At 46.0% G+C, this 13,119-nt stretch overlaps 1 protein-coding gene across 1 annotated transcript; it reads right to left on the bottom strand.

Annotated features, from left to right (window-relative positions):
* Positions 1-11,978: 11,978 nt before the first annotated feature.
* On the bottom strand, positions 11,979-12,902 carry LOC122110919 (melanoma-associated antigen 10-like). The gene has a single exon (XM_042683639.1). The coding sequence runs from the start codon at positions 12,900-12,902 to the stop codon at positions 11,979-11,981; it is 924 nt and encodes a 307-aa protein (XP_042539573.1).
* Positions 12,903-13,119: the final 217 nt, after the last annotated feature.

Below are 13,119 nucleotides of genomic sequence, written 5' to 3'. Positions count from 1 at the left end.
TCTTTGCCATTAACACTTAATAGAAATAGCTGTAGGATGTTCCCATGACAGCCCATTCAACTTCTTCCATGGACCCTGAGAGACACAATCTTGTTCTGAGGTACCTGAAAGGGACAGGCCTGGGCCTAAGAGAGCTTTGAGTCAACAGTGGAACCCTGACAGTTAGAGGGTTCCCAGATAATCTATCTACCAACCCACTGTGAATCCTGCACAATGGAGGGTGTACTGAGGAAAGTCCTCCTTCTGTACTAAGCAACCCTGGGAGTAACAATCTTCTTCTGAAATCTGCAAGTCAGGCAAGTCGAGAGGTCAGAACTCTGTCAGTGGTGAAAGACAGACTCTGAGGAGGACAAACAAAGTGATGGCCCTAGAGAGTCTGCAACTATTCGATGTGTCTCTCTGCACTTAGCTCAGCAGCTAAGTCACTCTGAGCCCTGAACCCCTTCTTGTCACTTAAGGAACACTTGGATTCCAAGAGTGTGACAGAGATTCTTGGTGGGAGGTACCCTGGGCTCTGTGTGGGGCAGATGATTGCAGAGGGTGCCTCCATACCATTGATTGTCCCCCAAAGAATTCATCTGCAGCACTCTCTCAGCCCTGCACCAAGGAAACTATGGCATTGAAAACACGGTCGTAACATCTGTATGTCTGAGAACTGGAGAGGCCCCAGCTCTGGAAGTGCTCACGCCTTGGGCTCTTCTGCTGGTGGAGATAAATCCTCTCTCTGCCAGGCAGGCACCAGTGGCTCACACTGGAATCCTATCTACTCAGGAGGCTGAATTTTGAGGATTGGGGTTTGAAACCAGCCCAGGAAAGAAAGTGTGATACACTCACCTCTGCACAACTACAAAAAGAACAAAGAAGGAAAAAGCCAGCAGTGAGCTATAACTTGAGTAGTAGACTGCTAGCCTTGAGCACAAAAGTCAAGAAGACTGACCAGGCCCAGCATTTAACCCCAAGACCAAGGGAAAAAGCTCCTCCCCTGAAATGCTGTTCCAGACAAACCCTGGTTGTATCCAAGCTGGTATCCCCAAGCCATGGTCAGTGAGGCATAATCAGCTGAGGCCCCCCTCCCGCCCCTACCATCACTGCCCTCTTTCTTCTACTTTATAGTTTTACTGCTTTGTGGGCTTCTAGCTCAAACCCTTCTACTTGCTAGGCAGATATTCTATTCTATCAATTCAGATACTCCAAACTTTTTTCTGTTTTTCAACCATTTACTTCCAAACTTTAATTCAGCAAAGGTCTCTGTGTGGAAAGAACAGGGAAGGCACCCCCCAGGGAGAGGACTGAGTCCCCAGAGACAAGGGAAGGAAGCAAGTGGCCCAGTTGGACAAGAGCAGGGACCAGCCCCGGACACACACAAACATGGACGGGTCTTGCTAGTGGATGGCAGGGCAGTCTGTACTGGGCAGGAGGGATGCCACCTCCAATGGTGGGGCTCAGGGCTCTGTCATGGGCTCAGTGGCCACAGTAGATGACTGCTCCAAGGGGGAATTCTATCTCTGTGCCTTGGCTTAGGTGGAAGGGGCAAGCCTGTGAGGAACAAGACTTAGCTACAAACCTTTTGTTTAGCTGGTTTTCCAGCAGGATTCAATTGTTTTAGCCTGAAAAGCCGTGGACCCCAACATTTTTCCTTATACTTTCCACATGTATTTTTGGGGGGTGGGGTTCGGTGGTGGGTCCTGAACTCTGGGCCTGGATGCTGTCCCTCAGCTCTTCAGCTCAAGGCTAGTGCTCTACCACTTGAGCCACAGCGCCATTTCCGGCTTTTTTTTTTTTTTTGCTTATGTGGTGTTGAGGAATAGAACCCAGTGCCTCAGACATGCAAGGCAAGTGCTCTATCACTGAGCCACCTTCCCAACCCCTGAAGACATTGTTGCCCAGAGGGAAGGACTCTGCAGGGCCTATGTGAGTGGTTCATACAATCATGGTGGACATTCACTTCCACCATGCAATGATAAAGGAAATGAGAGCCTGGGCTGGTCAGGGACAAGACTGTTAAGGAAAGGACCTTAGACTCCACATTAAGGGAGACACAGAACAAGTGTGCCCCTGCGGTCAGTACACGAAGACCCTGTGCTGTCTCACCAGTGTAGTGATATTATACTTGCGTTCTAGACCATACAATGTTAGGGATTAGGTAGACACATAAATCCTAAATTTAACAGACTACCAGTCCAGATGCTCACTGAAGTCTCAAAAGGAAGACTCATGAGCAACTGTGATTGGCCTAGAAAACATATGACCAACTCATGCAGTGACTCTGTGAAGCCCCAGATCAGGAGATCAAACAACTGAGTCTTTAGTTCTGTATCTAAGAGATGGGGTAAGACCTGTAGAGAGTCAAGGTGAGGTGTAAGGCAGCACCAAGGATGGGTAACTTTCCCTTATTTCCAGTCTGAGTCCTGATCTTCCTCCAAATCTCTAGGAGGTGACATATCATGAGTGGTGTGGGGCTTCTGCCTGGGCTAAAGGGGAGGACTTAGGTAGGAACCAAGGCAAACTGCAGGTCAGATCAGAGGTAGACTCCAACTACCATTCATCCTGAAGAGACCCAGAACAGCATGCCTAGATTCAGGGCACCTCACTGTAGCCTCTTAGGCTAGATTCCGGGAGAAGGTTCACGGGGCTGAAGAGTTTGTCCTCTAACCAGCAGAGCTCTGTGAGGAGACCAATAGCTCCTTTTAAGATGTAGGGAAACTACTTAGATTGTAAGGCCAGGGTGCCTGCAGCAGCACTATAGGGAGGAAAGGCCATCAGGACTCTCTCTCAGGTCTGCAAGATGCATCTGGACATCACCAGAGGGAAAAGGCCCCAACCATGTAAAATTGACTATGAATACCCTGAGAGATCTCACAAAAAAAGAAAAGCCCTGCATCCTGCCCCCTCATTCAGACTTGGGAATCTCTTCTGGGTGTTCACGTGAACTGTTTATATGTTTGTGTCTCCCAGGAATCAAGAGGCTGGGTCCTTACACAGAAGAAATTCAGTGAAAAGAACCTGATCAGCAAGAGGGAGTGTTCAGAAGCTATGTGGAGTTAAGGTGAGGACAGATATAAAGCCCAACTCATACACATGGACATCACTAACAGTCTTCCACTCCTTTACCTATGAGGAAAGCCAGAAAGCATAGGAGCATTCATCTCCCCTTACATCTTTGAGTTTTCTCACAGATATAAGGTTTTTGCTTTGGGATGGTGGCCTTAGGTCCTGAGAGTGAAATTCCCAACCTGACATTTAACAAGGAGAACACTGAGGCAGTCCTCCAGCAATATGGCCCACACTGCATGTGCTCACCTTTGCAGTTGCCCTTGGGCCCATGTCATGTATTCTCATTGCCTTTTGTTCAAATATAAGGACAGACACCACTTGAGAGAGTGTTCCTCAGGCCAGCAAAGAGTAGTGCACACATCTGCAGGGGAACTTGAGCTCCTAGAGTGAGTTCAGTAGAGGCTGTTTATTGCAGAACATTAAGAACCATGCAGTCTACTTCCCTCTCACTGTCCTGCCTGGAGGCCCCATGTTTTCCTTGAATGCTGGAGCCCAACGGAGAGACAGGTCTGACTCACTGCCTGCTGCACATACTCCAGGGACTAGGAGGCCAAGGTCTTGGTTTGAAGAGTTACCCTCATGTAAACCAGCAGACAATCCTCTGCCAGGTTCAGAATTTGAGACTGAGGTGCATATGATGAAATGGTACCATGTGCTCCACAACTCCACATCGATCAGTACTACACACCCCACCAGCACCCCAGAAACTCAGATTCACTCAGCATCTTGTGCCTTCTAGTATTGTTCCCTCACTGTTAGGATTCAGTCAATAGACACAAGAGGGGGACAGGAATCTATTTGGCCCTAAAGCTAGAAAGGGAAGACCAGGAGTAATACCTAAGGGAGCTGGCAAGAGGAACATTGCCAGCTGAAACTACTTCCTTCCTAGGAGTCATCATTGAGCTGCACTCCACCCTCTGACTAGCTATCCCCAACGACAGCCAGGATGCCTTATACTCAGAGGACCCTTCCCTCTGAGCTTGAAAGAGGCCCTGAGACCCAAAGCCAGGCCACAGCCTGGGTGGTTGAGCAATTCCCCCAAGACCAGCAGGAGATCTCAGCTACTTCTCTGTTGTTCGGACTTCTAGTGGAGGTGTCAGTTACTTTACTCTTGAGTGAGGTAGTTGGGGAAAATAATGAGGATGATCAGGAACCCCACATTCAGGAAAGGGAAGATGTGTACCCTGATGATGATGAGATATTGCGGCATGCCCTGCAGAAAGAGGCCCTAGCATTGGTGCGATACCTGTTACATCAGTACAATTCATGCCAGCCTGTTACTGATGTTCATATGCTGAATCGCATGTCTTATATACATATATAAGACAAAGCTTATATATGTATGTAGCTACTGTTCGGTATTGAGGTGAAGGAGGTGGACACTGTCTTCCACACGCACATGCTTGTTATAGCCGCAGGTATCACCTACGATGGTGTTCTGAGCCATGTGCAGAGCATGCTCAAGACGGGTCTGCTGATAATTGTTTTGTGGAAGGAATAGGTTTTTTTTTTCTCTTTGTTTCTTTTGTTTTTCTTTTCCTCTTGTTTGTTTATTAAACTTTGGGATGATAAGCACCTGCACTGAAAGGGTGGGACAAAGCGTGAACAAGTGCAGCAGTGCAACTCATATTCACACTATGGTAAATGAGTTTTACAACTTCTGGGTGGCTGTGATTCATGCCTATAATCCTAGCTACTCAAGAGGCTGAGATCTGAGGATCACGGTTCAAAGCCAGCCTGCACAGGAAAGTCGATGAGACACTTATCTTCAATAAACTACTTAAGAGCCAGAATTGGAGCTGTGGCTCAAGTGATAGAGTGCTAGTTTTGAGCACAAAACTCAGAGGTAGTGCCCTGGCCCTGAGTTCAAGTCTCCATCACACACAAGCAATGGGTTCTTGTTCTCTGGAACTAAATATAATAAATCCTGAAACTGAAAATCCAAATACAGGGAAGTTTCTTTAAAAGTGAAAGAAAATCCAGGTGCTGGGGACTCATGCTTGTTATCCTAGCTACTCATGAGGCTGAGATCTGAGGTTTGAGGTTTAAAGCCATCTCAGGTAGCAAAGTCCATGAGACTCTTATCTCCACTAAAACCAGAACTGGGGGCTGGGAAGGTTGCTCAACAGTAGAATGCTTGCCCTCACATGCACGATACCCTGGTTTGATTCCTCAGCACCACATAAACAGAAAAGGCTGGAAGTGGCACTGTGGCTCAAGTGATAGAGCACTAGCCTTGAGCTGAAGAGCTCAGGGATAGCACCCAGGCCTAGAGTTCAAGCCCCACAATGGACCAACAAAAAAAAAGAAAGAAAGAAAGAAAGAAAAATAGAATAGAAATAGAAAAAGAAAAGAAAAACAGAATTAGTATTATAGCTCAAAATCGTAGAGTGTTAGTTAAAGAACTCAGGAACAGGGGCTGGGAAGGTGGCTCAGTGGTAGAGTGCTTGCCTTGCATGCCTGAGGCCTTGTGTTCGATTCCTCAGCACCACATAAGCAAAAAGAAAAAAGCCAGAAGTGCCGTTGTGTCTCAAGTGCTAGAGCACTAGCCTTGAGCTGAAGAGCTGAGGGACAGCGCCCAGGCCCAGAGTTCAGGCCCCATGACCGGACCCCCCCCCAAAAAAAAAAAAAGAACTCAGGAACAATGCCCAGGCCCTGAGTTTAATCCCCAGGACTGGCACAAAAGAAAAACCATTTCATCAGGAACCAGAGGCACTATAAGAACAAGAAACATGATGATAGGGCATGGTATCAGCCACTTGCTATTTCTACCTATTATTTTTCTGTTGTGCTGGCCCTGAGACTTGAACTCTTCATCTCAAGACTAGTGCTCTATCACTTGAGCCACAACGCCACTTCCAGTTTTCTGATGCTTGATTGGAGATAAGAGCCTCACAGACTTTCCTGCCTGGGCTGGTTTTAACTGCCAAACTCAGATCTCAGCCTCCAGAGTAGCCATGATTACAGGTGTGAGCCACCAGCACCCAGCTGTCTGAGACTTTTTCTGGAGGCTAGCATTCTCCAATTTGAGCCACAGATCTACTTCGGCATTTTAGTGGTTAATTGGAGATCAGAGTCTCCTAGACTTTCCTGTCTCAGCTGGCATAATCCTCTGATCTCTGCCTTCTGAGTGGCTGGAATTACAGTCATGAGCAAGTGGCACCGAGCTAAGATTGTATTCTGGAATGCCCTTAGGTACTCACTCTCCTTGCATAGGGAAGAGTAACAAACTGAATTCATCAGGATTTAAATATTCAGTTAATAGGACATGGAGAACTCCCATTGGAGTCTGCATTCTGGGATAGATAGATAGAAAGACAGACAGACAGACAGATAGATAGATTGATAGATACAAAGATACATAGAAGTATAGATAGACAGACAGACAGACAGACAGACGGTTGAGAGATAGCTGCACCCCTCTGCCCTTTCTTTGATGTAAGGGCAATTGTAGACTCATAAGCAGGATCCTGTAGAGGACCAGGTCAGAGCCAATCAACTCAAACCACATCAGATAGGGCAAAAACTTGGTGAAGACCCAAGTGAACACCGGTGGGAGAAGCAGCTGGCACTTAAAAACCCTATGAGAAGGCAGGGGCAGTACCTAAAGAAACCTCAAAGCAAGTCCTGCCTAGCCTAGTAGCTGAATCCTAATGCTGGGTGAAGAAAAGAAGTCATAGCCTCCATCAGAAAGAATGACAATGCCCCATTTGTTAGGAAATGGAAAGACTTGGAAAAAACTATATCAAGTGAAGTAAGGCAGGCCCAAAGAAACATAGGTCCTGTGGTTTCCCTTATTTGCAATATCTAGTATATGTCTGAGCCAAGCAGAAAAGGTCAGATAAGGTGATGTTAGGGAAATGAGCCCTAAGATATGTATTCAAATGTTTTTCTTTCTTTCATGCGATTGTTTCTAATGCATCTATAAGATTATTTCTTCGTTGCTTTGTATGTCCCTCCCCCACAGTGTAACCCCCGCTTTCACTATATTTGATGTCAGTATAACTTGTGGAGGAGATGGGGACAAACAAGTCGTTTAAGGATTCAGGTGGACCTGTTGCAACAATGAGAAGTACAAAATGTCATGTCAAAAACGAGCTCTACAATGTCGGTGGGGGGGGGGAGGGGGGGAAGGATTGGGTGGGGGGGAGGGGGGAGGCTGGGAAGGGAGGTGAAGGGTAAACAAAGGAGGAGGCTGCAATGCTTGGTAAGAAATGTATGTATTATCCTGCCCATGTAATTGTAACCCCTCTGTACAGTATGTTCTCAAATAAAATAAAATAAAAGAAATGTAAAAAAAGAAAGAAAACGAACTTTACAACTTTGGTGCGGGGGTGGGGGGGAGGATTAGGTGGGTGGGGGGGGGGCGGAGGATGGGAAGGGATGGGAAGGGGAAACAAAGGAGGAGGCTACAATGCTTGATAAGAAATGTACTCATTATCTTGCCCATGTAATTGTAACTCCTCTGTACAGTATTTTCACAATAAAAAAAAAGAAAAGAAAAGAAGGCATAGTCCAAGTAGTAGAAAAGCATTTGCATAGCAAAGCCACCAGGAAAGTCTTCAACCCAGACAGAGGTGAGGAAGATCAAGGGAGCTGGGCACGGGTGTCTCCTGCCTGTTATCCTAGCTACTCTATGAAGTAAGGAGACTAGGTTATTGATTCCCATAGATACTGGCCCTTGATTTCCCCTCATTGTTTCCCTAGGTGGTTTACTTTTATTTATTACTTCTATTAGGTTTATGTGTCCTCATTTGGTTTTCTTTGCTTATGTATAACATTTTATTAGGTTTAATTCCTCACATAATCCTTCCACGATTTTTGCCTATACAACTTTGTGCTAACTGCATTAGGGGCTCCTGGTCTTTGAGACAAGACTCTAGCAGCAGTCCTCTAGCTTTCCAATAAAGACTCCAAATTTGGCCTCTTCAGGGGTGACTTCTCTGTTTCTCATGACTGAGTTCCCTTACAAGGTTTGAGAGCTTGTCCAGAAGAGACCCTTGTGCCAAGAGGGACACTTGGGTTTCTTGGAGCCACACTGGCAAATGGCCTCAGAAATGCCAGCTACCAGAGGACTGGAGTCTCCATAGGACAGCCGCCACTTGAGATTTCTCTCAGGCACCAAGGGCTCTTCTACCACTCTAACAGCCGGGATCATAGACAAGAGACATGCCACTAAATCATTTTGGAGTTTAGAGTTGCTCAGGAGATCTCTAGAGTAATTGTCTCTTTTCTGTTTGTATCTATTTCTGGTATCTGGGGATTGATTCATCTGGAAAATGGAAAGGTAAGGGGCACATATGTACTCAGACCCTCTTCCTGTCCCCCTATTCTGACAAGAGTAAGAGGTACTGGTTCAGCTTGTTATAGTGGACGTCTGTGGACCGAAGCCACCCTGAGAATGTTATTGCCATGGTGATCTATGGACCAAGGGCACCTGGTGTCTCTTTGTCGTGGTGAGAGGCTTTGGGGCCAGGCTGACACGAGTCTGGTATTCTGGTAGCACCATCATACTGTGGAGACTCTTGGCTCTCAGCTTAACTCTCGCTTAACTGTGGCCCACACAGCCACCTTTGGCTTTTGTGTTTAGGTCTTGTGGATCCTTGTTTTCTGTGTCTTGGTTCTTCATCTGGATAGCTCTGGTGGAACAAATGCTCCAGTTCCTGGTGGGTCCAGTTCCTGGCCTTCTTTGTCCTCTGCATGTGATGGTGGTCAAGCAGGGCATGGGGGGTCACAGGCCTGGTTAGGTCCTCTAGCATCTGGCCAAAGTTACCAGCGTCAGGCTGCATCTCCTCGGTGGGAGGAAAAAGTACTATAGTCAAAAATTGATTAGAAGACAGTCAGTCTACCTGGTGGATTAAGATAATAGAATCAGGTAACATCCTCCCTTCCTCCACCTGATGGTTTAAAAGGTCAATTATTGTACTACTGTGCTTTGCTAAAAAGCAAGCCTTGGAGAGATGAGGCCTAGCTAGTGTGCTTTGTTAGAAAAGTTTGTATAAACACCTAGATCTTGGTCTGTAAGACTAAGAGATTTTGTGTATTTGTGCATTTGTTTTGGATCTGGGACACTCAGTTCTGCCTCATATCACCTAGCCACCTCAGATGATCTTGCACCAGTCTTCTGTTGAGGCACGGCTCTTTCTACCAAAGCTACATGCAGAAATCAGGATTGAGCTACACTGACACTTTTAAGACTTGTAGCAAGAATCGAGCTAGACTGGTCCAAGGGAACCTTGGAGGTCACAGTCTTGGTCTAAGGTCCTTGAAGGGGAATGATTGCTCTCTCTGTGAGGTGAAGGTAAGAGAAAGTTCTGGTGTATAAGCAGAAGAGCCCTGGAATACAGGACGATGGTCCTTAGTTATTTCAGCTGCACTCAAGTGTTCACTTGTCTACCAGGGATCATCTAGTAAATGGAACACCATTATTCTCTAATCATGTCTTCCTTCAGCCTCAAAGAACCTGAGGACTGGGCTGGGAAGGTGGCTCAGTTGTAGAGCACTTGCCTTGCATGCCCGAGGCCCTGGGTTCGATTCCACAGCACCATATAAGCAAAGAGAAAAAAGCCAGAAGTGGCACTGTGGCTCAAGTGGTAGAGCTCTAGCCTTGAGCTGAAGAGCTGAGGGACAGCGCCCAGGCCCAGAGTTCAGGCCCCACAATCAGACCCCCCCCCCAAAAAAAAGAACCTGAAGACTGGAGTTGATCCAGTGTCCTTAAATATGGTAATCTGACATCATTGTAGTGACCCACATGGAAGCAGAGGATAAGAAGACACAGATCATCTCCTGTGGACAAACGTCATGTGATCTATCTGAAACTCTGTTTTCACCAAGGTATGTGGTCAGGTGAAAACCTCCATAACTCCCTCAGCCACTGCTCCTGGTGAAGGTGATGTGGGGTTCATAAAAGTCACAAAGCAGCTGCCTGGTCTTCTTTCTCAGTGCCTCTCAAGGCTCACAGCAAGGGAGGCCTAGCCCTGTACAGATCATCTCAGTCCCTTCCTATACCCTCAACGTGAGCAGCAGCAGTGTGTGTCTGTGGCCTTCCTCTGCTATCTTCAAGAAGTGAATTATGGGAGCTGGGAAGGTGGCTTCGTGTTAGAGTGTTGGCTCACATGCATGAGGCCCTGGGTTCAATTCCTCAGCACCACATAAGCAGAAAAAGCCAGAAGTGGCGCTATGGCTTAAGTGGTAGAGTACTAGTCTAGAGGTGAAGAGCTCAGTTCAAGCCCCATGACTGACAAAAAAAAAAAAAAAAAAAGTGAATTGTGTGCTTGTGAGTGCTGGAGCTGTAGTGAATGGCAGAGGCAGTCATTTCTAATGGTATTTGACCCCAGTGCTTTCCACAAGGGGATGTTGTTCATGTCACTCTTCTGTAGGACATAACAGAGGACATAGAGCTCAGGAGAACAGGAAAGCAAAATGAACTGTCATAGAATTCAGGAAATTTTCCCCCATTAGAAGTCACTTTTTCTAATTTTTTTGTTTTTTTAATTTTTATTTTTTATTTTATTGGTAGGTTGTGGGGCTTGAACTCTGGGCTTGAGTGCTGTCCCTGGGCTCTTCAGCTCAAGACTAGTGCTCTGCTGCTTGAGCCACAGTGCCACTTCCTAGAAGTCACTTTTCAAAATGTAATTGTGAAGAAAGTCCTAGAATGACAGATGATAGTCTGTCAAAACCCAGATCATTTTCTCTCTGCCAGCTGCTTCTCCATTTAAGTCACTGTTCTAAGTTTTTAAATGTCTTTTAACTTGGGCTTAATTAGGCTATTTTCATATATTCGTGTATGGATGGTCTCTATAATACTCAAATTTCACCCTATCATAGAGCCATCCCTTGCCATGAGATGTCCTCCCTAAGAGAGTCCCTGGTTTACATTTGAATTGTTCTCTTTTGTGTTTTATTGGTGAGGAAGAAGGCTCTTTATATTGGAGAAAAGATGCGATGTTGTTCATTCTTAATTTGGCTTCTTTCACACAAGTTCCACCTCTTTTTCTGCAAATGATAGCTTTTGTATTTTTGTGTGTGCCAGTCCTGGGCTTGAACTCAGGGCCTGGGCACTGTACCTGACCTTTTATACTTGCAGCTCTACTTTCAGCTTTTTGGTGGTTCATTGGAGACATGAACCTTCAAGAGCTCACTACTGAGGTTGGCTTCAAACTTCCACCTCAGTTCACAGGCTCCTGAGTAGGATTACCGGCATGAGCCATTGATGGCCCACAAAACGTTTCTTTCTGTGTAATTTTATATTGTTCTTCTAAAGGTGATGTGCCGAGGGGTTGCAGGTATATGTATAAGGCAGATAGAGTACATTTTCTCCTAGAAAATGTCACCTTCTCATGCTTTCTCCCAGTCTATCCCTCCCAAACCCACCCAGAAGTTGTATAACTCATTGAACATAGTTTGCAATGTGAGTTGCACTGCTGCACTTGTTCATGCTTTGTCCCACCCTTTCAGTGCAGGGGCTTACCATCCCAAAGTTTAATAAACAAGCAAGAGGAAAAGAAAAACAAAGAAATAAAGAAAAAAAATCTCTTCCTTCAATTTCCTTAGTTAATTTCACTTCATATTTTCTTCATAACGTTGTGCCCTAACCCCTATACCAACTTGTGTGTTAATTAAAGATATTACCAAGAACAGATGCTAAAACAATGATTTGCAGAAGAAACAGCTGTTGAGTTGTGGGACTTGTTGTTAAGATGTAGTTTCCCATATAAATACACACGTACCCAACCCAAATCAAGACAACGTATATGTTTTTTTGTGTGTGTCAAAGAGAAAATGTTTGAGGCAAGTATTCACAACAAGCTTCTCTATATTGTAATTTATTTCACTTGACATTTCAACCACTTCCAAGTAAATCGCTGGTTCACTGGGATGTTAAGGTGGAGCCAATTTCCTAACTGATTTTAAATGAGGAAGAGTCACTCTTTTATTAAAGAAGTGTGATCATTGGTATTTGCTCCCTGTTCTTCCCGTAAAGATTCCTCATACAGTGTAGGGATGGAGTTTGGGTCAACCCCACTGTACTTGGCCCAGTGTTCCAGAACTTTCCTTTGTGTGGTTTCTGCATAAGCCCTTGGGCCCCACCGGAACTCATAGGCAATGGGGTCGCTACCGGGCACCTGGTGATACTCCAGGTATTGCTCATATACAAAATCTTCCATAAGCAGCTTCCTAGGTATTCCAAAAATAACGTGTTCACTGTCAGGATACACTTCCATCTTATCCAGCACTTGCCAGATGGCTTCCTCGGTGGCACAGCCCCCTTCCGTGAAGATGATGCAGAGAACAATTATCAGCAGACCCGTCTTGGGCATGCCCTGCACATGGCTCAGAACACCATCGTAAGTGATACCTGCGGCTATAACAAGCATGTGCGTGTGGAAAACAGTGTCTATGCCCTTCATCTCAATACCGAACAGTAGCTGCATACAGATACAAGCTTTGTCTAAGATCACAGGGAAGTGAGGCCGGTAACCTCCCGTGATGCGACTCAGCATATCCACATCAGTAACAGGCTGGCATGAATTGTACTGACGTAACAGGTATCGCACCAATGCTAGGGCCTCTTTCTGCAGGGCATTCTGCAATATCTCATTGTCATCAGGGTACACATCTTCCCTTTCCTGAATGTGGGGCTCTTGATCTTCCTCATTAGTTTCCCCAACTACCTCACTCAGGAGCAAAGTAACTGACACCTCCACTAGAATTCCGAACAACAGAGAAGTGGCTGAGATCTCCTGCTGGTCTTGGGGGAATTGCTCAACCACCCAGGCTGTGGCCTGGCTTTGGGCCACAGGGCCTCTTTCTAGCTCAGAGGGAAGGGTCCTCTGAGTATAAGGCATCCTGGCTGTCGTTGGGGATAGCTAGTCAGAGGGTGGAGTGCAGCTCAATGATGACTCCTAGGCCTGTGGGAAAGAAAGCAGGGAAGCAGTTTCAGCTGACAATGTTCCTCTTGCCAGCTCCCTTAGCAATTACTCCTGGTCTTCGCTTTCTTGCTTTAGGGCCAAGTAGTTTCCTGTCCCCCTCTTGTGTCTATTGACTGAAGTCTAACAGTGAGGG

This window comes from Dipodomys spectabilis, unplaced genomic scaffold (assembly GCF_019054845.1).
Source record: "Dipodomys spectabilis isolate Male_0828 unplaced genomic scaffold, ASM1905484v1 ptg000082l, whole genome shotgun sequence".
NCBI lineage: Eukaryota > Metazoa > Chordata > Mammalia > Rodentia > Heteromyidae > Dipodomys > Dipodomys spectabilis.
The sequence above is the reverse complement of the archived record's forward strand: the minus strand, read 5'-3'. Positions and strand labels throughout refer to the sequence as shown.

Coding starts and splice junctions, on each gene's coding strand:
- LOC122110919 (XM_042683639.1), bottom strand. CDS start 12,902: ATGCCTTATACTCAGAGGACCCTTCCCTCTGAGCTAGAAAGAGGCCCT.